At 42.0% G+C, this 27,092-nt stretch overlaps 2 protein-coding genes across 10 annotated transcripts in view; one reads left to right on the top strand and one right to left on the bottom strand.

Moving 5' to 3' along the window:
* LOC122542310 (TRIO and F-actin-binding protein-like) overlaps positions 1 to 27,092 on the bottom strand; it is a 366,873-nt gene that overhangs the window by 190,735 nt on the left and 149,046 nt on the right. The gene's annotated exons all lie outside the window — the stretch shown is intronic.
* Positions 24,496 to 24,909, top strand: LOC122542312 (profilin-3-like). Its single transcript, XM_043679938.1, has one exon. It carries the CDS (start codon positions 24,496 to 24,498, stop codon positions 24,907 to 24,909), a length of 414 nt encoding a protein of 137 aa, XP_043535873.1.

Here is a 27,092-nt window from a genome sequence, read left to right on the forward strand (position 1 = left end):
TACCAAGAATCTTACCATTAGCCCAGTACTTTGCATTCCAGCTACTCCGACCAAAGTGAACCACCTTACACTTGTCCACATTAAACTCCATTTGCCACCTCTCAGCCCAGCTCTGCAGCTTATCTATGTCTCTCTGTAACTCCTTCATCACTATCCACAACTCCACCAACCTTAGTGTCATCTGCAAATTTACTAACCCACCCTTCTACGCCCTCATCCAGGTCGTTTAAAAAAATGACAAACAGCAGTGGACCTAACACCGACCCTTGCGGTACACCACTAGTAACTGGATTGAATAGTGAAGAAGGCGTGTGGTATGCTTTCCTTTGTTGGTCAGTGCATTGAGTTTAGAGTTGACAGGTCATGTTGTGTGGCTGTACAGGAACATTGGTGAGGTCACTTTTGGAATGCTGCATGCAATTTTAGTCTTTGTGCTTTAGGAAGGATGTTGTGAAACCTGAATGGGTTCAGAAAAGATTTACAAGGATGTTGCCAGGGTTGGAGGATTTGAGCTACAGGAAGAGGCTGAATAGGCTGGGGTTCAGTTTCCCTGGAGCATCAGAGGCTGACCCAGCCCCTTACCCTATCCCTGTAATCTGGCATTTCCCATGGCTAATCCACCTACACTGCATATTCCTGGACTCTATGGGCAATTTAGCCTGGCCAATCCACCCTAACCTGCACATCTTTGGGCTTTGGATCCAGAGGGGAAAACACAGATATGGGGAGAATGTGCAACTTCTCACAGACAATCGCCCGAGGGTGGAATTGAACCTGGGTCCCTGACAACAACAACACGGTCAGGAAGAGAAAATGTAGTCAGGAAGAGAATACACACTTGCAATGAGAAAATGTAGTCAGAAAGAGAAGACACACCCGAAAGAGAACATGCAGTCAGAATGGGAAATTATACAGCCGGAAATGGTGAACACAGTTAGAAAGAGACGGCACAGTCAGAAAGAAAGAATGAAGACCTGAAATAGTGAACACAGACCAGAAAGAAAGTGCATGGTCAGAGAAGGAACATGGAATCAGAAAGGAAACACTCAGAAAGGTTGCACTCAGTCAGGAAGGTAACACTCAGTCAGGCATAAAACACACAGTCAGAAAGACAACATGCACAAATGAAGTCTGTCTGAATGACAATATACAATCTGAAAGAGAACGCAGAGAGAGAGGAAACACACTCAAAGACTGACAGGTACGTTCATATTCAGAATACACAGTCAGAAAGGAACATGCAGTAAGTAATACAAATGTGTACAAACAAATTACAAAAATAACATTCAATTGTTGTCAGAAAGACTACATATAGTTGGAAAGTAAAGATACACAATACAATCAGGGAGAGAGAATACTCAATCAGGAAGGACACAGTCAAAAAAAGAAAGTTAAAAATCACCCAACAGCAGGTTATTTGGAAGTACAAGCTCTCAGAGAGCTGCTCCTTCGTCAGGTGGCTAGTCTATCCGACAAAGGAGCAACACTCTGAAAGCTTGTGCTTCCAAATAAACCTGTTGGACTATAACCTGATGTTATATAATTTTTAACTTTGTCCACCTTAGTCCAACACCGGCACCTCCACATCAGAAAAAGAACACACAGTCTGACAATCAGAATGGAAACACAAAATCAGAATGAGATTACGCATTCTGAAAGATGACACACACAAATGTATTCAGAAGGAAGGCATGCAGTCAGTAAGAGAGAACACAAAAAGACAGTAAACAAACAGAACAGTCAGTAGGAGAACACTTTGACTATGTTTGAGCGTGTCCTCTTTCCGACAAACACAGAGAACATGCAGTAAGGAGGACAACATGCAATCATAAGGAGGACAGTCAGAATGAAAACACGCAGTCAGAAAGAGAACACAGACAAAAACCGAACAGTCAAATAGAGAGGGTACACACTCAGAAAAAATACACAGACCCAGAAAGAGAGAACACAGTCAGGAAGGGAACACACAGAAAAAAGAACAGGCAATCAGAAAAAGAACACAAAGACAGAATAGAGCACACACAAACATAGTCAAAAAGCGAACACACGGTCAGAAAAGAACACATAGATAGGATGAGGACATGCAGTGACAAAGAAAACACATTCACAAGGAAAGGTAGTCCGACAAAAATCATGCAGGCAGACAGATAATTCTTTTGAATGACAACAGACTGTCTGAAAGAGTACTGGCAGTCAGAAAGAGAACACACAGTCAAACAGAGAACACAGACCAGAAAGATCCAGAGGGGAAAACACATATGGGGAGAATGTGCAACTCCTCACAGACAATCGCCCGAGGGTGGAATCGAACCTAGGTCCCTGACAACAACAACACGGTCAGGAAAAGAAAATGTAGTCAGGAAGAGAAGACAAGGGGACATAAATTTAAGGTGAAGGGTGGAAGGTATAGGGGGGATGTCAGGGGTAGGTTCTTTACCCAGAGAGTGGTGGGGCCATGGAATGCGCTGCCTGTGGGAGTGGCAGAGGCAGAATCATTGGTGACCTTTAAGCAGAAATTGGATAGGTACATGGATAGGTGCTTAAGCTAGGACAAATGTTCGGCACAAAATGGTGGGCCGAAGGGCCTGTTCTGTGCTGTATTGTTCTATGTTGTATGTTTAAAGAGAATGTGCAGTGAGAAACAACACATGCAGTCAGAGAAATAACATGGACAGAGAACAATCAGAGAGAGAACAGTCTGAAGAATAAAACATTTAAAGAAAACACACACGGAAAGAGAGAGAACAAACAGTTAGAAAGAGGACAATGACCAGAAAAAGAGATCACAGACCACAAAGAAAACACACAGAGATGAGTACATTCAACCAGAAAGGAAACTCACAGTCAGAGGGCAAGCAAACAGAGAGAGAACACATTCAAAAAGCAAACACACACTTAGAAAGCAAACATACAATCAGAAAGAAAACTCAGTCAGAAACAGAAATTCAATCAGAAAGACAGAACAAGCAATCAAAGAGAGAACACACAATCAGAAAAAGAGAACACAGTCAGAAAATGAACGCAGTGACAGAAGGAGATCATACAGCCAGAAAAACAAGCAGACAAACACATTAAAAATAGGCAAACAGAAACAGAGTATGCAGAAGCATAATCAGAAAGAGAACATGTAGTCAGAAAGTCAAAAGTCAGAAAGAGAACAAATATTCACAAAAAGAAAACACACTCAGAATGAGAACATGCAATAAGAAAGAGAACAGAGGAAGAGAATACACAATCAGAAATAGGTGCAGACAAAATGGGAACATAAACAATTATAGTCAGATCCTGTCAGAAAAAGAACAAACAATCAAAATGAGAACTCAGTCAGATTGAAAGCATGCAGATAGGAGGAGAACGTGCAGACAGAGAAAACAGGCTGGAAAGCACACACAGTCAGAAAAAGAAGATGCAGTTGGAAGGAGGATGCACAATCAGAAAAAGAACACATAGTCAGAAAGACATCATCGATTGAAAGAGAACATGCAGGCAGAAAGAAAACATGCATACCAACAGACACTCAGAAAGAGAACAAGCAGTCAGAAAGAGAGAAAACAGAACAAATAGGGAACACACAGACAGAAAAAGGAGAGAAAGAAAAGGAACAGGTCGACAGAAAAAGATCATGCAGACAGAAAAACAGCACACTCACACAGTCAGAATAGAGACACACAGACAGAAAACACACGTACACAAAAAGAACATGCAGTCAGAACAACAACAGACAGCCAGAAAGAGAATCTGCTTTTGTTTTGGCAATCCACAGTCAGACTGACAACTTGTAGTTGGAGTGACAAGCTGCAGTCAGAATAAGAGAACACACAGTCAGATTGAGAGAACATAGTGAGAAAGAAAGAAACTTACAGTCACAAAGAATGACAATACAGAAGGGGAACAAACAGTCAGAAAGAGAATAGATAGTTAGAATCAGAATCCACAGTTAGAATGACAAACCAAAGTCAAAACAAGATTTCCGAGTCAGAATGAGAACACAGTGAGAAAGAGAGAATGAAGTTGAAAGAGGCAACACAGTGAGAAAGAGAACAGATTCAGAATCGAACACACATTCAGAAAGAGAACTCACAGTCAGTAGAAAGGGAAATGCACAGACAATCAGAAAGGGAACACACAAAAACAGTCAGAAAGAGAGCATGCAGTCGGCAACAAAATGTACACAAATAGAACATACAGTCACAAAAAAAACCACACAATCACAGAAAAGAACGGGCAGTCATATCGACAACAGCGTGTCAGAAAGAGAACTCAACAGCCAGTAAGTGAACACAATAAGAAACCAAACACAGTCAGAAAGCAAACACAGGCAAAAGCAAACACGGGCAGAAAGGGACCACAGATAGAAAGTGAACACTCCATCAGAAAGTAGAAACATAGTTGGAACAACAAACTGTCATCGGAATGAGAATATGCAGTCGGAAAGTGAAGTACAATCAGAAAGCAAAGAATCAGAAAGCAAACAGAGTCAGAAAGAGAACAGGCAAATAGAAAGGTTGAAAGAGAATACTTAGGCTGAAGGAGAACACATTTCACATATGACAGAATAATAACACACAGAAAGAAACAGAATGCACATTCAGGATGAAAACATACAGATAGAAGAAGGACATTAGTCAGAAAGATGACAGTCAGAAGGAGGAAATGCAGTCAGCAAAGGAACATGCAGGAATAAGTGAACACTCTCTGAAAAAGAACAAGCACTCCCACAATCAGAAACAGATGATGCACAAATGCAGTCAGAGAGAACACCCATTTAGAATGGGAACTCACAGTCAGAAAGGGACAACACAGTGAGAAAGAAAACATGCACTGAGAAAGCCAACAGCCAATCAGAAATAGAAAATGCAGTCGGAAATAAAACGTTCACAAATGCAATCAGAGGGAGAACTCATAGTCAGAGAGAGAACATATTCTTAGAAAGAAAAGGTGCAATCAGAAAGAGAACAGCAGTCAGGAGGACAGCCAGGCAGTCAGAAGGAAATCACACTGTCAGACAGGCAGTCAGAAATAAAACACACTGTCAGACAGGCAGTCAGAAATAAAACACTGTCAGACAGGCAGTCAGAAAGAAGTCACACTGTCAGACAGGCAGTCAGAAAGAAAACACACTGTCAGACAGGCAGTCAGAAATAAAACACTGTCAGGCAGGCAGTCAGAAAGAATTCACACTGTCAGGCAGGCAGTCAGAAAGAAAACACACTGTCAGGCAGGCAGTCAGAAAGAAAACACACTGTCAGGCAGGCAGTCAGAAAGAAAAAACACTGTCAGGCAGGCAGTCAGAAAGAAGTCACACTGTCAGGCAGGCAGTCAGAAAGAAAACACACTGTCAGACAGGCAGTCAGAAAGAAAACACACTGTCAGACAGGCAGTCAGAAAGAAATCACACTGTCAGACAGGCAGTCAGAAAGAAATCACACTGTCAGACAGGCAGTCAGAAAGAAGTCACACTGTCAGAAAGAAATCACTGTCAGACAGGCAGTCAGAAATAAAACACACTGTCAGAAGGAAATCACACTGTCAGACAGGCAGTCAGAAAGAAACCACACTGTCAGTCAGACGGGCAGTCAGAAAGAAAACACACTGTCAGACGGGCAGTCAGAAAGAAAACACACTGTCAGACGGGCAGTCAGAAAGAAAACACACTGTCAGACGGGCAGTCAGAAAGAAAACACACTGTCAGACGGGCAGTCAGAAAGAAAACACACTGTCAGACGGGCAGTCAGAAAGAAAACACACTGTCAGACGGGCAGTCAGAAAGAAAACACACTGTCAGACAGGCAGTCAGAAAGAAAACACACTGTCAGACAGGCAGTCAGAAAGAAATCACACTATCAGACAGGCAGTCAGAAAGAAACCACACTGTCAGACAGGCAATCAGAAAGAAAACACACTGTCAGGCAGGCAGTCAGAAAGAAGTCACACTGTCAGAAAGAAATCACACTGTCAGAAAGAAATCACACTGTCAGACAGGCAGTCAGAAAGAAAACACACTGTCAGACGGGCAGTCAGAAAGAAAACACACTGTTAGACAGGCAGTCAGAAAGAAAACACACTGTCAGACAGGCAGTCAGAAATAAAACACACTGTCAGAAGGAAATCACACTGTCAGACAGGCAGTCAGAAAGAAATCACACTGTCAGACAGGCAGTCAGAAACAAATCACACTGTCAGACAGGCAGTCAGAAAGAAATCACACTGTCAGACAGGCAGTCAGAAAGAAAACACACTGTCAGACAGGCAATCAGAAAGAAGTCACACTGTCAGAAGGAAATCACACTGTTAGGCAGTCAGAAAGAGGCCAAGCAGAAAAGCAGACAGGGAACAGAAAGTGCAGAGTGAAAACAAACATGCAGACAGAAAGGGAACATGCTGTCAGAAACAGAACACAATGCCAGAAAGAGAAGACACAGTCTGAAAGAATTTGCGAACAAATGAAGTCCAAAAAACAACAGGAGTCAGAGAGAGAACATAAATTTAGAAAGATTAAAGAAAGAAACATAGTCAGAAGCATATGATGCCAATGCTGCCTGAAAGTGAACACTGACAGATGCAGCCAGAAAGATAGTACAAAGTCAGAAAAAGAACACAGCTTCAGAGAACAGGACCTCAGTGAGAGATCAAACACAAATGGAGTTAGAAAGAGAACACAACGTCAAAAAAGGAACATGCGGTCAGAACAGAATACCCCTTCAGAAAGAGAATGCACAGTTAGAAAGAATTCATGCACTAATGAAATCCAAAAGAGTTCACGCAGACAGAAACAGTGCGCACACAGTAAAAAACAGAACACACATTTAGAAAATGAACATGCAACTGAAAAGGGAACACACTGCCAGAAAGGGTACACATAGTCAGAAAGAGACTGCACAGTCAGAAAGAGAACGTGCAGTCAGATAGAGAACAAACAGAATAGGCACACACACAGGAAGAGAACACAAGGAAACAGTCAGAAAGAGATCACACAGTCAGAGAGACAACATGCAGTCTAAAGAAGAACATGCAGTCAGAAAAAGAAGATACCTTCAGACAGAGAATATAGACTGAGAGAGAGCTTATGCACCAATGAACTCAAAGAGAACACACATTCAGAAAGGCAACACACAGTCAGAAGTAAAACAGACAGGCAGTCAGAAAGAAATTACACTGTCAGAAAGAGGCTAAACACAAAGGCAGACAAGAGAATGTGCAGAGGGAGAGCAAAGGTACTGACAGAACGGTAACTGTCAGAAACAGAACACAATGTCAGAAAGAGAATACACAGACAGGAAGTTAATATGCAGAAACACATGAGAAAAGAGAACACACTCAGATCATGCACAAATGAAGTCAGAAAAACAGCTGAAATCAGAAAAAGAACACACTTAAAATGTGAATGCACTATCAGCTGGAGAAAATACACTCAACATGAGTACACACACTCAATAAAAGAGTAAGCAGTCAAATGAGAACATGCACAAATGCTATCAAAAAGAGAACACAGTCAGAAAGTCAACGTACAGTAAAAAAAAACACAACCTGAAAGATAACAAGCAGTCCGAAGCACAACAGACAGTCAGAAAGACAACATTAAGTCAGTAAAAGAGCATACAGACAGAGAACACACACTCAGAGAGAAATCACACAAGAAGTCATAAAGTAAGCATACATTCAGAGAGGGAACATACAGTCAGAAAAGGAACATGCAGCGAGAAGCAGAACACACCATCAGAAAGAGAAAGCACAGTCAAGAAAATAAACACGCCATAAGAAAAAGAACACACCATCAGATGGAGAACATGGCCTCAATGAGAGATAACACACAAACAGGGTCAGAAAGAGAACATGCACTCTGAAATTGTACACACAGTCAGAAAGATGACACACTCAGTCTGAAAGTCAACACTCAGTTAGAAAGGCAACAATCCGTCAGAAAGGCAAAACACCGTCAGAAAGCGAACACATAGTCACACAGAGAACACGCAGTCAGAAAGAAATCATGCACAGATGAAGTCAGAAAAACAACACGTGTCAGAAAGAAAACATACACTCAATGTGAGAACACGCAATGTGAGAATATGCAGTCAAGGCGAGAACACTCACAAATGTAGAGAGAAAAAAGTCAGATTTGGCATACGCAGTCAGAAAGCGATCTTGCAGTTATAATGTGAACACACAGCAAGAAAGTGATCACGCAGTCAGAAAGGCAAAACACAGTCAGAAGGGGAACACATACTCAGATACAGAACACGCAACAAAAAATGAACTCGAACAAATGTATAAAGGAAGAGACCACAGTCAGAATGAGAACACACTGACAGAAAAAGAACACATGAATCCATCAAAAAGTGCAGTTAGAAAGAGAACATGCACTCATATCCTACTATTTCTATTCCTCCTAGCACGTGGCTCTGTTAATAATGCAAAGATCACTACATTTGAGGTCTGATTTTTTAAGTTGCTTTGGAATTCATTGTATTCTGTTTTTAGGACCTCATTCCCACAACTACTGGCTGTTCATTTTGCTGCCCCTAATCGTCCTGTAGCCAATCCGAAACATTCTTATCCATAGCACCGGAAGGCAACATATCATCCTGCAGTCTCATTGGTGGCTGCAGAAATGTCTATCTAATTCTCTGAAATTGAATGCACTGTTAGATTAGCATTCCCACACTTATTCCTCCTCTCCCATGCAGCACAAGTAACCATGGTGCAACAACTTTGGCTACTTTTACTTTCCTCTGGGAGGCCTCCCCCCCTCCTCCCCCAACAATATCCATAGCAGTAAACCTGTTTTGCAGAGGAATATACATAGGGAACTCATGCAGTACCTGTCTAGTCATCTTCGCTGTCTGGTGGTCATTCCTTCCATATCTGTGGAGTGACCACCTCTCTGTACACACTATCCACAACAGCCTCGTCGATTCTCCGAAGTATCCCCAGCTGCCTCTCCAGCAGTGAAATTCAAAGTTCCAGGGGTTGCAGCTGGAAACACTTCCTGCACATATTCTGCTCGCCAGCACTGGAACTGTGCCCGACTTCCCACAGAGCAGGAGAAGCACACCACAGCCTTGAGCTATCCATCTATGACTTATCACTTTAAATTACATTGAATTTAAAATAAAATATTCATTCCTTTAGGGCCCATCTTCTCTGGACCTCTGCTCTATTGCTCTTACAAACCAGAAACTCAAAATCAACACATTGAAAACTATATGTTATGAAAATACTCACCCTTAATCATCCAAAGAGTTGCTTCCTCTTGCCTACATCACTTTTTGAATCCAGGTGCCACTCCGTTTGAGGAGCTCTGCCTCTGGATTCACTGAAGGTTTGCTCCTTTCTGTTGCTGCTACTGATCCAACTGAGCTCGACCTGGGCCTTGCCATTCAAACTTTTATTGGCTGCGGTGCTGCCATTTATCCCCAGGTTTGCTCCACACCCGTTGGCTTCACTGCGATGCTGACTGCAGGGTACTCTTCCCAGTCAGAAAGAGAATATGCATTAATGCAGTCAGAAAGAGCACAGAGAGCCGGACAGAGAACACACGCAAAGGGCGTCAGAGAGACAACACACCGTCAGAAAGAGAATTCATGCACACAAAAAGATGACACGCAGTCAGAAAAACAGACATCACACACACACACAAACAGCCAGAGAGCGAAATGGCAGCTCATGAAGGAGCAGGCAGCCAGTGAGGGAACAGGAACACAATTAACGCAAAGAGAACACGTAGTCAGAAAGTGAACACACAGTTGGAAAGAAAACATCCAAACGCAGTGAGAAAGCTCTCCGGCCCAAATACAGTCAAGAAAGAGAATACTTGGAGAGACAACACTCAAATACCTAAGTAAAAAATACACAGACACTGTCAGAAAGAGAACCCCAGTCAGAAAGAGAACACCATCAGCCCTTTCAGCTGGAACTTCCCAGTTGTAGCAGCAAAGCAAAACACGATTATGTACATTAAATACTGAGTTAAACATTACCGTCATGGGTGGCTCCATCCAGCCTGGACCAAGAGGAAATCCAGACTGAGTTTGTGTCTAAAGATCTTAGTTAGGCAAGCAAAGCTGGGGCAACTTCCACTTCCTGGATCTGTCCACCAATCAGATTCCAACTACAAGCTCATCAAAGGCCCTGGTGAGGGAGACCTGAGTACAGACTTGTCATAGAGCCCTGGGTGTTTGACACCATCCCCAACCCTACCCTGCCCTTGTGTGATGGGCACAAAGGGAGCTTGGCACTGCTTCCTTGTGGAACCCTGCCTAGTGGTCAGTCTCACTTTGCTCATGCAGATCACTCCAGCTGACAAGCCACCACTGCATGCAGAGGGAAAGGCACCGCAGGCTTTGATCAAACCATCTCAGGCACAATCTGTTCACTGGATAAAGCTGGAAAAATGTAAAAAGTCAACTGAAGTTCACCTCTGTATCCTCTCTACCCAAGAGAATCTCAGTGACAAGATACAGATGAACATGAACAGGACTTTAAACTGGAAGACAGAGTGGGATGTCAGTCAGAAACAGTAATGGTTAGTTTTCAGACAGCGTAAGAGCAGAATTCAGATCACAAACAATGATAAAGATGCTGCAAGTTAAAACATTAACCTATTTACAGAAGCTCAATTGCAGCACTCGCACAGGAGGACATGTTTCTTTCCTTCATAAGATCTTTAGGTACAAATACAGATAATAGAAAAAACGAACATTGGAGTAAATTTGAGGCTCAGATTGAGTTCTGAGGGTATGACATGGGGTATCTCATAGAATGCAGCTGGTCCTGACTGGGAGGTAATTATGCTTCAGAAAGACAGGAAGAATTTCACAGTTCCCAACCATCCAGTTTGGAGTTAGAAACAGGGAAAAAGAAATTTGGAGATGATATTCTGGGCGTACTGGAGCTCCATTTTGAGCTACAAAAGAGAAGCCAGACCGCTATCTGTCAGTTGGAGGTTTAATTAGATCATCCACCTAATGGAGGCATTAATGTATGCCAGCATCCTTCCCCTGCCGATCTACCCGTTTTCAACCTGTTTGTGATTTTACCAGGGGATGGAGGTGAGGCCAACGGGACACATATTTTGGACCATTCACCTCACGCCCTTATGGGGTATCTTAAATTGGCCATTTAATGGTCACTTTAAGCTGCTTCCCATGTGGTCACCATTCTTAAGACCAATGGCAGGAGGTGAGGGACAAAGACAAAGTATGGCAGGCTAGGCCACATGGACCATGGAGGGTTTGGAGTTTGTGGGTATGAGGCAGTTGCACTTCCCTTACTGGTCCCCTTTTCTCAGTTCGGCAACCCACCTCCTCCATCCACCAATGACAGTAGCCCACCTCAACGCCACACTGCCTTCTGCAATCTGGGACCCAGAAACCGCTCCCTCCATCACACTCTCCAACCCATCTCACACCCATCTGAAAAATTCAGCCCTGGGATACCTGGACACAGAGAAGGATAGGCTTGCTGGTTAGAGCTGCTATTACAACATCAGTAAGCAAGGATAAGAACCATCAGAGGAGATCGAATGATCACGACTGTGGGATAAGAAGGGATCTGAAACTGTAAAGGCAGCAGCCTTCCAAAAACAGCCATGACACATTAATTCAGAAGTTAGAATGTTAGTAACAAAAGCGAAGTTGTTTTAAATAGGCTTCTGTAATTTTCACATCTTTAGTTAAGAGCCACATAGAAGCTTTATTTAGATTGCCTTTCTGAAGTAATGTGGTAATATAGTGACAAAGTGGTAATGGAATCAAGTAGGAGAAAGTGAGGACTGCAGATGCTGGAGATCAGAGTCGAGAGTGTGTTGCTGGAAAAGCACAGCAGGTCAGGCAGTATCCGAGGAGCAGAAGAATCGACGCTTCAGGCATAATCTGTGCTTTTCCAGCAACACACTCTCGCAAGTGGTAATTATACTGGGCTAGTAAACGAGAGGTCGAGTTAATGCTCTGGGAACATAGGATCAAATCCCACTGCAGCTGGTGGAACTTACATTCACTTAATAAAATTCGGATCGTAAAGCTTGTCCCCTCAGTAATGGTGACCATAATAACTAACAACTAAAGTTAAACAAAATCTGTTTCATTATCGCCCTTCCAGGAAAGATTTCTGCCATCTCCAAAGCCTATATGTGACGCCAGATCCACAGCAATGTGTTTGACTCTTAAGTGTCCTCCTCAATTGTCCCAGTAAGCCAATCATTTCAAGGACAATTAAATATGGGCCACAAATGCTCGTTTTGCCATGTCCCATCACATGCCAAAGAGAACCCAATATCTAAAATCTTTGCTACTTGGCATGTTCAGGAATGGTTTGTGCCAGTTAATCAAAAATGCTGCTTAATGGGGAAGTTAAATTGAGTAGAATCTTACAGGTCCCTGAGCAACATGGGCTATGGTGAGATTTGCTGCAGCAGTGGACAAGGTCAGCATGGCCGATCTCAATGTCAGGAGCAATACGCTCTATCTTTTTTTTGCTTTTGACAAGCAGTGTAGTGTGTTTCTTGCTCGGCAATGGAAAGTTGCCAGTTGATGGGAGATTGTTAAGTGTTAAACGCCTTGTAATTGGCCTCAGTAGCATGCAGTTTCCTGTCTTACCAAACCTGCCATACAAGAAAGATGTTGCAAGAACTCGGAGGTCAGAGTGAGTACCTGGTGAACTCAGCTTACCGCTTGTGCCAAAGGACCTTCGCGTTGGAAAATGGATCCTAACATCTCAAGGTATGTTCCATGGAAAACGAAGACACGCATCTTGTGACTGTGGACTGTTGCCATTCAATATGTTTCAACCTCTGCACTTCAATACCACATCTTGGGCTGCACTAGCAGCTACGCTGTAATGCTGCAGCAAGGACACTGCATCAGGGACATGCACCTAGCAGATGGATTGGACCAAGTTGCATCTCCAGGCTCTTTACTTGGTCTCATAGCCCAAACTCACTCAGAGTGACCTCTATGCTCACAGTATCTCTGACTTTCATTGCACTGCCCTGTCTTTTCACACTTTGCCCCTTCAGCCATTCCCCATTAAGCAGCATTTTTGATTAACTGGCACAAACCATTCCTGAACATGCCAAGTAGCAAAGATTTTAGATATTAAGTTCTCTTCGGCATGTGATGGGACATGGGCACCGCTGGCAAAACGAGCATTTGTGGCCCATACCTAATTGTCCTTGAAATGATTGGCTTACTGGGACAATTGAGGAGGACAGTTAAGAGTCAAACACATTGCTGTCACATATAGGCTCTGAAGATGGCAGAAATCTTTCCTGGAAGGGCGATAGTGAAACAGATTTTGTTTAACTTTAGATGTTAGTTATCATGGTCACCATGAGGGGACAAGCTTTACGATCCGAATTTTATTAAGTGAATGTAAGTTCCACCAGCTGCAGTGGGATTTGATCCTATGTTCCCAGAGCATTAACTCGACCACTCGTTTACTAGCCCAGTACAATTACCACTTTCGAGAGTGTGTTGGTCAGGTCAGGTCAGGCAGCATCCGAGGAGCGGAAGAATCGATATTTTGGGCATAAGCCTTTCATCAGGAGTCCTTCCTGATGAAGGGCTTATGCTGAAACATCTATTCCTCTGCTCCAGGTCCCTGCCCTCAAAGCAGTGTTTCCAGCTTTATTATGAGGGCCATAGAATATTATAGCAAGGAGACTGGATTTGAACAATACATTTGCTAGACCTCAGCTGGAGCACTGTGTATAGTTGTGGGTGCTACATTTTAGAAAGATGTGAAAGCTACAGGAGAGGCAGAAGTGATTTACAAGAAAAGTTCCAGGAAAGAGAAACTTCAGCTTTGAGGCAGAGTGAAGCAGTTAACAAAGTTCTCTTTGGAGAGAAGACTGAGAGATGATTTGGTGGAGGTTTACAAAATCATAAGCGGGCTGGACAGAATAGGTAGGGAGAAGATATTCCTACATATAAAAGAAAAATGAACGAGAGGGCAAAGATTTAAAGTGATGTATCAATGAAGCAAGGATGATGTCAGAAAAACCTTTCACACAACGAGTATTTCGAGTATGAAATGCACTGTGTGAAAATGTGATGGAGGTAGGGGTTCATTTGAGGCATTCAAGAGGGCGTTGGATAATTATTTTGATAGACGGTGTTTGTGATTTGGGAGAAGACAAGAGATTACAACCAGGTAATACAGCTGGTTCAAATGACATCTTCTGTGCCAGAACAATTCTGTAATTCTCAGACATAATTATTTATATATCATTTATTTAGCACATTTCATGGTTTCAAGCGATCCCAAAGCACTAATTTCCAGTAACATCAAATTAAAAGGAAAGGCTGCTGCAAATACAGGACAAACAGAAATCTAGGGTATGCACATTGAGGCTTACCTGACAGCCCAGACACCATTAAGAGAGCCAAAACATAGAGGCCCCTGCTGGATTGACAGATCTAGCTGTCCACACTGTTGTCAATTTCATAGCATTTGTTTACAGAGAATTAAGCAATTTTGAAGTGTTTTGTGGCTTCAGGTATTGAAACTCTAAAGCATCTGAATGACTGGCACCACTGTTGGGTTGTAGTGCGTGGAGTGTTTTTTAAATGGTGGCTTTAACAAAGTGGAATGTTATGAATGAATCCTTTGTGTAAAGCTTTTTAAAAATTTATTCAACAGTCACAGAGTGACAGTGCAGCATGTATAATGAGTAAATGGAATATGAAAAGTTCGGAAATCCTGGGAGCTGATTTCCGACTTGAAACAGCCCACACCCTTCAAAGGCATTCCCAAAATCCTGGAATTGGGTCCCAGCTGCCATTTTCAAGGGCTGCCCAGTCAACCCAAGTCTGCAAATATCTGGAAGCAAAGAGGCCAGAAGAGAAGGGGAAACATTGATCCATTAAATTCTTGCAGTCAGTAGCAATATCTTCAATCACATTAAGGGAAGTTAATGGATTAAAGTTTCAATTTTATTGGAAGAATGGTAATAGATTTGCAGACAGGCAGATCTCCTACGCCTGACTGTTACTGCTGCTGCTGGTTGGGGCAGGGGGATAAGTAAGAGGTTGTGGTGTCAAGTCAAAATCAGGCTGACATTTCAATGCAGTCCTGTGGTAAAACATTCAGGAGGTTAATTATGGGTATGGTTGGACTTTCTTATGGTGAGGAGTTCAGTGGGTGTAGTCTGTACTCATTGGAATTCATAAGAACGTGTAGAGACCTTATCAAAACATACAAGATTCTTAAGAGACTTGACAGGGTAAATGTGGCAAGGTTGTTTCTTCTTGTGGGAGAGTCTAGGACCAGAGAGAATAATCAGAGTCAGGAGTTGCCAATTTAAAGCAGATGGGGAGAAATTTCCTCTTCAGGTGGTGATGATTCTGGAATTCTTTGCCACATAGGTCTGGCAAGACTGATCAGCTAAGTATATACAAGGCTGAGGTAGACAGATTTTTAATCAGTAAAATAATCAAGGATTATGGGGATAAGGCAGAAAAGTGGAGTTGAGGATTATGGGATCAGATCAACGGTCTCATTAAAAGGTGAAGCAGATTAGGTGGCCTGAATGGTCAACTCCTGTTCCCATTTATTATGCTCTGATAATATCATGGCCTATGGGAGTGCTATGGCATTATAAAAGCCATCTTTGAGGTAAAATACTGAACTAATACCTCACTTGCCCTGTCAGATGGACATAAAATTTCCTATGACACTACTTCCAATCAGAGCACCTAATTCTTGCTGGTGTCCATGTCAATATTTATCTTGCAATCAATATCATAAACAGATTATCTGATCATTTATCAAATGCTGTTTGCTGTGCACAACCTGGTGTAAGCCTTTTCTATTTGACCACAGTGACTGCACTTCTAAGATTTTGCTACAAGGCCATCACCCTCTGTTTCTCTCTCCCTAGCTACCACCAGAGCTTCTAAGTTTCCCCAACACCTTCTGTTTTTATTTCATGTTTCAGCAGCTGCAGGATTTTATCGTTGTCAAAAATAAGTGCTCATTGGCTGTAAGGTGCTGTTGGGAGACTTTCAAATCAGTAGAATTGGACATTTGGATTAGAAATTTCTTATTAGAAATGAAAAACAATGGTGGTGGGGTAGGGCAAATTTTACTAGCAGTTTGGAGTGAATTTGAAGTTTTAAGGTCCAGTAAAGCCATGCCAAGAGATGTGTCCTGATGCGGCCTCAGGGAGAATCTAACACCCACCAATATCCATAATTGTACAGTGAAGGTGGAAGTTAGTTGGTATCTCTCTCCTGAATTAACAGGAGTGCAACGCAGTGGAATATGCCAGTCTTGGGACTCAGAAATGGTCCCACACCTGGAGGACTTTCAGAGATTGGAAGACTCAGCCCTAGGAAAGCACAGTCTATCAGTTGGAGGAAAATTGCTAGAATCTACGATAAGAGACAATGATTGAACATTTTGGCATGTGTGAGCTGAAGAAAGAAAGTCAGAATGGATTTGGTAACACCCACCCGGCAAAACATTTTGAGGTGGTCATGGTTCATAAGGGAGTGTCCATGGATAGCGTATATTGTAGACTTTGTGAAGATTCTGCACAACATATTATTCCTGGAGGAACATGTACTTTTACACACAGGCTGTAGCTTGGAAGTATTGGTAGTGATAGTAGAGCCTCCAATGTTCATTCTATCACATGGTTGACTCGGAATATCTCTTTCTGATAACATTTGAAAGGTGATACCAACTACTTGGGCTCTATTACAAACTCACCTACCTTGTCCACCAGCTCTCTTAATGGGATTCAAACCCAGAGCTCCTGAGCTCAGAGACATAGATACTGTCCACTGAGCCATAAGATTCCTGATTATTTAAAGAAATGAGTTCAATTCACACAACATGTTTCATGGTTAAGTGTTGGGAAGAAAAGTTTAGGAAGAAAGAAAGATGTTTGGTGAGTTATGATATGTAGCATTTTTAAAAATTCACTCATGGAAAGTGGGCAATGCTGGCTAGCCCAGCATTTATTGCCCAGACTATTTGTGCTTGATAAGGTGGTAGTGAGCTGCTGCAGGTTCACAATACCGTTAGGGAGGAAACTCCAGGATTTTGACCAAGCGACAATGAAGGAACATACATATATTTCCAAGTCAGGATGAAGATTTGCTTGGAGAGGAACTTGCAGATGTTGGCATTCCCATTTTTCTGCAGTCCATGTCCTTCTAGATGGAAGTGGTTGGGTGCATCTTGTAGATAGAACACATTGTTGCTACTGAGCATCCGTGATGGAGGGAGTGAATGTTTGTGGATGTGGTGTCAATCAAGCTGGGCACATTGTCTTGGATGGTGTCAAGATTCCTGAGTATTGTTGGAGCTGCACTGAACCAGGCAAATGGTTTGTACTCCATTACACTCCTTATTTGTGTCTTGTAGATGGGGAGAGGCTTCGGGCAGACATGATGTGAGTTACTTGTTCAGCAGTCATAGCCTCTAGGGTTGAGAGTGTGTTGCTGGAAAAGCACAGCAGGTCAGGCAGCATCTGAGGAGCAGGAAAATCAACATTTCGGGTCGGAGCCCTTGATCAAGAATGAGCCCTTCATCAGTTCATTCCTGATGAAGGCTCTGGCCCGAAATGTCAATTTTCCTGCTCCTCGGCTGCTGCCTGACCTTTTCCAGCAACACACTCTCAACTCTGATCTCTAGCATTTTCAGACCTCACTGTCTCCTAGTCAAAGCTTCTAATCTGCTCTTGTAAACACTGTTCAGTTTCTGAACACATGGAGCTCTGTTCTATGGCCTTAGTTTTTCACCATTTTCAGTTCATGCAGAAAATTACTCAAAATTGTACTTTCAGATTTGCAGATGACACTTAAGTTACACTGTGCATAGCACATTGCAAGGGCAGAATAGTAAGGAACTGTATTCTATGTTTTGGTCCAAGAGAGATCACCTGGAATGTTTTACAAATGATGAGATCAAAGGCTGCGGGAAGAAAACAGACTACTTCTTATCTCCCAACCCCACCAGAAAGACGACAACATGCCACAAGGAAGCATACTTCATAGCCATAATTCACCTCAGGTAGGGTACATTGGGGGACAGAATTACTTTACACCTCCTACCCTCAGCATTGACTGACAAGCAGCTCCATTACTCCAGGCAGTGCCAATGCTCCAGTAGTAGTTCCCACCAGGAGAAGTCCGAAGAGGATCACTGTTACCCTATTATGGTAAGTTCTCATTCCTAGTATTATTTTCATGAATACTTTCTATACCCTTGCATTATCTTATAATGATCCAAAATACATTTTTTAACCACTCAAATCCTTTTAATACAACATCATATTGAAGTTAATGGACAAGTTAGTTTCTCCAACAAACAACAATGCAAGATCTGTGTTCTGGGAACTCTTTGACATTAAAGCTTTTCTAAGGTGACATATCAAGATTATGATGTGGAGGTGCTGGTGTTGGACTAGGGTGGACAAAGTTAAAAATCACACAACACCAGGTTATAGTCCAACAGGTTTATTTGGAAGCACTGGCGTTCGAGGCACTGCCTCTTCATCAGGTGGTTGTGGAGCAGGTCCAGAAGACACCGAATTTATAGCAAAAGGGTTACTGTGCCATGGAACTGGAATGATATATTAAGCAAATATATCATTACAACTCTGTGACACTGTAACCCTTCTACGATAAATTCTGTGTCTTTTGGACCTGCTCTACAACCACCTGATGAAGAGGCAGTGCCTCGAACGTCAGTGCTTCCAAATAAACCTGTTGGACTATAACCTGGTGTTGTGTGATTTTTAACTATGTCAAGATTAGAAATACATTTGAATGTCTTCACATTGTATCCTATAACTTGGTTAAAAAAAAAGGTTACATGTTGGAATAAAAAAAACACCCTCCAAAGAACAAACAAGGTTTAACAAATTGTCTAAATTTGTTGCTGCAAATGTGAGGCAGGAGATGTAGCTGTCCATGAAGTATTTTGTATTTTTCAATGATGTATCTGGCAATGGATAACAGTGGACCTGAGAGACCCATGTAAAAGTCCTGGGGCAGTTTTGTGCCAGGCTCTTTATTGTGCTAGCCTAGATTATGTTTACAGGACAAAGCTTTAGCAAATTAAAGCTTTTTGTAAAAAGAAGTTTGTTTAGTTGTGATATTTTGCAAGTTTAAGGAATAGAATGGAAGTCAATGGAATCAATTAGAGATGTCAAAGATGAAAGGGGCAATTAGAGAAGCGAGAGTAACAATTTTGCAGAAGATAATTTTTACCCCAAAAAAATCAACTGCCTTCAGTTCATACAAGGTTAAAATGTGAAAATCACAAATCTGAACACAAGCTGGTTGACATTTAATGGAGGGAAAATAACGGGTAAAAATTTTAAATTTAACCCAGACTGGCCTTGGGTAACTAAAAAGATCAAAACTTTTGCCCTGTCACTCGGTTTGGCTGACCTACCAATTCAGCCTCAAAATCAGCAGTGGACACCAAGCCAACATCTCCTTTCCCCCAACCACCTTTCCAACTCATCCCTCCCATATTCCTGCTTACCTGCAACCTCTGACCACACACTGACAATTCTGATCTTTCACCAACTCAACATCGCTCCTTTCAATCCAAAATACATGCCACTTTGCCTCAATCAACCAACACTCTTGATTGCCTCCTCACTCTCTGTCCCACGTACCAACATTTCCCATACCCCTTCTCCCTCCCCCTCCAAACTCCGCAGCTGAAGCCTTACAGCGGAAATCCAGCCAACTTGTCAATCTGGGAGACTGTAGACAGCCAATGAAGATAAAAGAAGTTAAATAAAATGTTGTTAAATGCGGCAGGGTCTTGGGGCCACCCATCCATTCAAACTCCTAAAGAGTAATTACGCTACCCTTTCTCTTCCACATAAAAATGAATATGCAAATTAGGAGCAACTGTAGGCCATTCAACCCATCAATAATGCTCCATTATTCCACGAAACCATGGTTGATTGTATTGTAACCTCAAATCTACGTTCTTGCCTATGCCCTGATAAACATTTTATTCCCTTGTTTAACAAGAATCTATCAGTAATAGAACAAATAGTTAAGGATGCTGAACATCTGAAATAAACAAAAAACAGAAACTGGAGAAGCTCAGCAAGACTGACAGCATCTATAGAGAGAAAACAGAGTTAATATTTTGAGTCGAAAGAAAGTTGGGGCAGAGACAATCATCAGGTTTCAACCAGCCCTGGGTGTGACTTGCATTCCCAACTGTAAGGAAGATCCACTTACAAGACTTGCTGATCAACCAAATGGTCTGCACCTCTCCAGTCACGGCAGCACCACCAGGAGTGATGATCGTTGCTGGGACTGTAGCCATTTGCCAGCGGTAAGAAGTCATGTTGCCTGACAGAGAGGTACACCCCTCAACTCACCACTGGGCCTTAACTCTCACTGCCGCAAGTAAGATACTAGCAGTGGCAGAAGTTAGTGGGGTATGTAACCCAGTTCCACCTCCATGGACTAAGGGACTGTGAAATTTGGAAATCACCAGTAAGAGAAAGTCACAGCAGTTTCAGAGGGTAACCTGGGAAAGATGAAGAGTCGCTTGAATGAGTAGTCAGGGATCCCTTCACACTACAGCATTCACCCCTTCCATACAGAAACAGGGAACAGTCAGGAATTGTGCAGGAGGGGATAGGGTTGAGTGCAAGCATGGTTGTCAGCTATGAAGAGTCATCAAAACACTGAAGTAGACTGTTCAGCCCATCAAATTCATGTCTACTCTCTTTAGAGCGATCAACTTAGCTCTTACATTTCTTGGTCAAAGCCCACAATCTGTTTCCCGTCATTCTTGTCCAATCAGTGAATACGTAGGACTTTGCCCATCTTTTCTCAGCCTTCCATCACCTTGTGGTGGGTTACAGTTATCTCAGGAAGCCCAAGTTGCTGTGTCAATATATACTTTTATCTGCATGTTGCAATCTGGTACTATTTCTTCCGGGAATCTTTCTGACTTTTATTATCTGCCATTGGCGTGTCAGAAGGATTTGCAAATTAATACTCAATGTGCTTGGCTTCATTGAGAACGTATCTTTCTTGAGTGTCAAGTCCTGGAGTGGGACTTGAACCTGGAGATTCTGATTCAGAGGTAAAGACATTTGCCACTGTGCCTCAGGATTTGAGCTCCTCACATAATTTTGTAAATCTATATCAAATTTACCCTCATCCAATCTATTCAACAAGCTCAGCCCTGGTTTCTTCAACTTTGAGATTTTGAATGGGTAAAGAATGGGGTCAGGTGACAACCAATCAAAACTCAAAAAGTATGAATGGAAGGAAAATACTATAACTTAGTCAATGAAAATATATAGGAGGAGAAAAGGGATGATTCTGACCCTTTACTCCTGCTCGAAGTCTCAGGAGTTTAGGATTCTTTAAGACTGTGAATGCTCACTCTACTGTGACTGACTACACTTCCTTTCAAGGGTTGTGTGTTTTTGCTTTTGTGCAATGCTATAAAGGTTGTGTTCGATTGAGAGTGCTTACTTTAATTCAGTTAAGTTTAACATTCCTTAAATATTATTTGGAACGGTGCCTAAAGAACAATTTGTAAATTTGCTAATTTTGATAATTTTATCGATTCTAAACTGTAGTCATTTTCAGATATTGCTTTAAATGCAATTTACATTTAATTGAGATTAACTAACCTCATTATAATGTGAAAACCAGATTTTTATTTATTAGTGATTATCTTTATGGCCTTTAGTTCTGGTCTTTTACTATTATACCAAGCCTTTTTTAAAAATTTTAAACATCACATTATCCCTCGTTCTTCTTCCATATAACTTTCACAATCTATTTTGACAATCCCTCAGTTTTAGTATCATTTGGGCAGATCTTTGCATTTTTTCCCATGCCTTCATACTCTTTTCATATTCAGTAGTTTATGCACGATCTGAAAGGCTGAAACGCAAGTTTAACCAATAAAGTCCCTCTGTTCTCAGTAGGTTATGCTCTTGGAAAACCTGAACATATTTTATGGGAGTTAATTGAATAGGTTCCAACCACTCAAAAAATGTACAGCATACGGTTGAAGGGAAATAACTTTTAAAAACAACATTTTTAATAAATATAACAAGATCCTTTGGGAAATATTAGTTAAGGACATAAATATATAACATTTGTCACACTTACCTTTATTAAATTATGTACTAAATTGTAACAATAATGGACACCATGGGCAAACAATCCAGGGAGCAGTATGGCAAACTATATGCAAACTGTAAACCTTTTAGTCCAGGAACTACGATGCAGTACATCATGAAGACCTTACATACGTTAGGCCTTTTTTAAAAACATTTATTTAGACTCATTTTCATTTTATTGGCATTTTCTCCAAGTTTACTTCAATATGTTTCTGAAAACCACGGATAAGAAAATAGTGGGAATCACGATGGTCAAAATAGTGTACAGAATATTTTGTACAGATAAGAAAATTCACAAATGATGAAGATGTGAATGGCAAGACTTATTTTTTATTCATTCATGGGATGTGGGTGACACTGGCTAGGCAAGTATTCAGTGCTCATCCCTAATTACCCTTGAGAAGGTGGCAGTGAGTTCAATCAATCTGGTGTAGCTACACCTACACTGGTTGTAGTCCTACAATGGTGTCAGGGAGAGAATACTAGGGTTTTGACCCCGTAACAATGAAGAAATGGCAATATGTTTCCAAAACGATGGTGAGTGATTTGAAGGGGAACTTGCAGGTGGTGGTGTTCCATATAATATGTCGGTTTTTCAATTCTATCTCTCAATAAATGAACCATGACCCTGTCTGCTTTATTAATAAGACTACAAGACATAAGAGAAGTCCATCAAACCTGCTCTGCCATTCAATGTGATTGTGGCTGATCTGATAATCCTCAACTCCACTTTCCTTTATTTTCCCATAAGCTTTGTTTCCCTTACTGATTAAAAGTCGGTCTATCTCAGCATTGTTTATAACTGAATGACCAAGTCTCGAAAGCCCTCTGCAATAACGAATTCCATAGATTCACTACAGTCTGAGAGAAGAAAAAAAAACTTTCTTAACTGTCTTAAATGGATGACCTCATTCTGAAATTATGCCCTATGATCCTACATTAAAACACAAGGGGAAACAAACTTGCCACATCCACCCTTCAAGTCCCCTGAGAATCTTCTATGCTTCAATAAGGCCTCTCATTCTTCTAAATTCTGGTTTGTTCCTTTCAGTAACAAAAACAGAAATTGCTGGAAAAGCTCAGCACCTTCGGTAGCATCTGTGGAGAGAAATCAGAGATAAAGTTTCAGGTCGAGTGACCCTTCTTCAGAACTTTCAGGTTTTGTTTATTTGCATTCCCCCAAATCCCTTTGCTCCTTGACCCCACTTGAACTGTTACTAACCATGGTTAATGTGCCCCCCCACACCCGTTCCTCCTGCCAGTTTACACTTATCTATGTAGAAATCTGACTGCCTCATGATAGAGACCTTCTCCACAGGCCTTTACTGCATGCTGATGTTGTTAGCTATTTCGGAGGTTATGCCAGGTCTTGTGAATCCTGTACATTTGTGTGTAAGAGTGTAGTACTGAGTCCAAAGAGATCAGATGACTGCAGGTTAAAAGTCTGTGTGAGTTTGGGTGCAGTGGTAGTAACGGTGCATTCTATGTATGTGGGCTACAGATGAATGGCAATGATTTCACAAGGGCTCCTCTTGCATCTGATATGTAAGGTATCTGACATTGCACTCACCACTGAGAGACAGGATCATCTAATTGTCAGAGATAACTTTGCTAGGGTCACAATGGACTTCATGATAAAGGGGGAATGAGGAACAAGTATCTCTAAGATTACAAAGAGCACAGGGCTTATGATGGATAAAGAATTCCTGGCTGAAACACCATGTGTGTTATGGAGAAAGGGCCACATATCAAGGGGAATATGTCTCAGCTCAAATCAGGACCTTTAGCAGAGGAAGGGATGGTAAAGGATCTTTTAAGACAGAGATGAGGATAATCTTTTCTCTCTGAGGATTGTTCGTCTGAAGAATTCTCTTCCCCAGAAAGTGGTGGAGATTGTGTCATTGAAGTTATTTAAGGCAGAATTAGATAGATTTTTGGTGAACAGACGGAAAACAGATTTGTGACCACAACTAGATCGCCCTAGTTCTTACTGGATAGGTTAGTTGGTCTGAAGGACTGAATGGCCTAATTCTGCTCCTAAATCATATGTTCTCAGGATGGGAGGGGGGAGAATCTTATTAATGAAAAGGATTCACAAAGAACAGAATAAATCTTTAAATGCTACGATTGTCGCTGAATCACAAAGATGTTAACCACCAGAAGAACATATGACATGATCTCATAAAGAGTGATGTCATTTTGCAGTGATGTCAAGGCTATGTCATGCAGGACATGACACCACTCACAGATGTCACAAAGCCTGAGGACTGTGCAATCCTCTCACAGTTATCAAGCTGCTGCTGGTGAGACAGGACCAACACTACTTTGTGCTTGAAAACAATCTTCGAACGAAGGAGAGGATGTCGGACTGGAAGAATTACATCAACAGTATACTGAAGGATAAGAATGTGGAAGATGCTGCTATTGTGGGTCATGCTGACAACAAGTCTGTTTGGGCTTCGAAGCCCGGAGGTGTGCTGGCAGCCATCTCCCCACAGGAGGTCAGCATGTTAATAGGACAAGATCGCAAGGCTTTCCTACAAACTGGCATCACCATCGGGGGAAAGAAATGTTCTGTCATCAGGGACAACCTCATGGTCAACAATGACGGAGTGATGGATGTGAGGATGAAGGGTGGTCAAGGCAAGAGCATCTGCATCGGCAAAACCATCAAGACCATGGTGTTTGTGATGGGCAAAAAGGGTGTTCACGGTGGAGCACTCAACAAGAAGGTCCACGAAGTGGCCAACTATCTGAAACAGAGGGGCATCTAAAGGGTGGGGTGGGATTTCAGAGAATTTACTAAATTTGCATTAAAATAAGTTGTTAAATGTCGACTGATTCTTCAGATTTGTTTCTTTCTTTAAAAAAAGGCACTGCATGCAGGTTTCTGTTATAGAAAGGGGGCAGCGGAGGATAAGACAAATTGATAAAGCTTGAAATCATGATTGACCTCTGTTTAGCTGGTATTCTGGTGACAGCTCTGAGTTCCATTTGGATGAATGCAGCAACATTATTACACAATAAAACCTCTTACAACAATCTTAACTGTCACAACATTGAGCACTGGGAGCTAGAGGTGTGACTGAGGACTCAATGATAAAGATCCCTTAAGTCAGTAACCACGGAGACCGGAAGAGGGTGTTATTTTCCTAAAACTGTGGAATTCAAACCTCCAGAATTAGGATGAAGCTATACAGGGCTCAGGACAGGAGAAGTAAGTGCAGGTCAGGACATGCTACACACGGGTCAATGCCACAGGTAATGTCAAAAATCTCAACACCAAGTTATAGTGCAACAGGTTTACTTGGAAGTACTAGCTTTCAGAGCGCTGCTCCTTTATCAGGTAACTAATGGGGCAGAATCAGAATACACAGAATTTATAGCAAAAGATCACTGTGTCATGCAATTAAAACGATATATTGAACAAACCTAGATTGTTCTTAAGTCTTTTCGAATGGGTTGCAGGATTCAGTTCATTAATATCTAAATCTTCTTTTAAGTCACATTCTTAAGGTAACTTAAGATAACTTAAGGTTTTATTTTTTAAAAATGACATCTCAGCTCAGAAAATGTATTAAAAGTGTGAGTTAAAATCAGTCTGTGTCCCAGCCTAGAGTCAGACTGGTTCTATTTCCAAAGTGGAATGTGTAAAATATTACATGGACTGACTGCCTGCAGATTGTGCGCTTTTAGAGCAAAATAGAATGTACCTGCAAATATAATTCTGCAAATGCAAATTCACCCCGTAGACATATGTATGCGTGTATGCGCGCACATGTGAGGGAGAGAGAATGTGAGTGTGTGCATTTGAGTGCACGTGAGAGTGTGTGTTTGTGTGTGTGCATGCTTGGTAGATTATATGCGTGAGTGTGACGAAGTATAAGCCTGCGAGAGGATGTGAGAGTGTGGGAGGTGTACTCGTGTGTGTCTGAGAGAGTGTGTGTATGAGAGACAGGCTGCGTGAGTATGTAAATATGTAAGAGTGTGTGGATGTGTGAGAGTATATAGTGTAGTGCGGTCACCTGTAGTGTGACATGAACCCAAGGTCCTGGTTGAGGCCGTCCTCATGGGTACCGAACTTTGCTACTGCCCTCTGCTGTGCCATTCTGCGTTGTTCCATATCCCAAAGTCCGCCTTGGAGGATGGTCACCCAAAGATCTGAGGCCAAATATCCCTGACTGCTAAGTGTTCCCCAACTGGGAGGGAACATCCCTGCCTGGTGATTGCTGCACGGTGTCCATTCATCCAAAGTCATACCGTCTGCTTGGTCTCACTAATGTACCAATACCTTGGGGCATCCTTGCCTGCAGCGAATGAGATAGACAATGTTGGCCGGGTCACATGGTGGGTGGTGTCACCACGTGTAATGGCGCTATCCATGTCGACACTCTGACATGTCTTGCATTGGTTGCCATGACAGGGTTGTATGGGTGTTGTGGTCAATGTTGTTTGAAGGCTGGGCAGTTTGCTGTGAACAATGGTCTGTTTAAGGTTTGGTGGTTGTTTAAAGGTGAGAAGTGGAGGCGTAGGGAAGGTCTTGGTGAGGTGCTTATCCTCATCAATAATGTGTTACAGACTGTTTAGAACATGTCACAGTTTCTCTACTCCTTGGAAGTACTAGACAATGAAAGATACTCTATCACTTGCATCCCATATCTGTCTCCTGAGGTGGTCATTAAGGTTTCTCGCTGTGGCACATTGGAACTGGCGATCAATGAGTTGAGCGTCGTACCCTGTTCTTATGAGGCTGTCCTTCACCAACTTCAGGTGTCCATCGCGTTCCTCCCCAACTGAACAGATCCTTTGTATGCGTAAAGCTTATCCATAAAGGATGGCTGTTTTAATATGTTTAAGGTAGAGGCTACAGAAGTGCAGCATCGTGAGGTTACCAGTGGGTTTGTGGCAGAGTGAAGTCCTGAAGTGCCCATCTTTGATGGAGATGCATGTGTCCAAG

The sequence above is a fragment of the Chiloscyllium plagiosum genome, chromosome 39 (assembly GCF_004010195.1).
Source record: "Chiloscyllium plagiosum isolate BGI_BamShark_2017 chromosome 39, ASM401019v2, whole genome shotgun sequence".
NCBI classification, from domain to species: Eukaryota; Metazoa; Chordata; class Chondrichthyes; order Orectolobiformes; family Hemiscylliidae; genus Chiloscyllium; species Chiloscyllium plagiosum.

Excerpts from the sequence above, each read along its gene's own strand:
- LOC122542312 (XM_043679938.1), top strand. The coding sequence starts at position 24,496 with ATGTCGGACTGGAAGAATTACATCAACAGTATACTGAAGGATAAGAAT.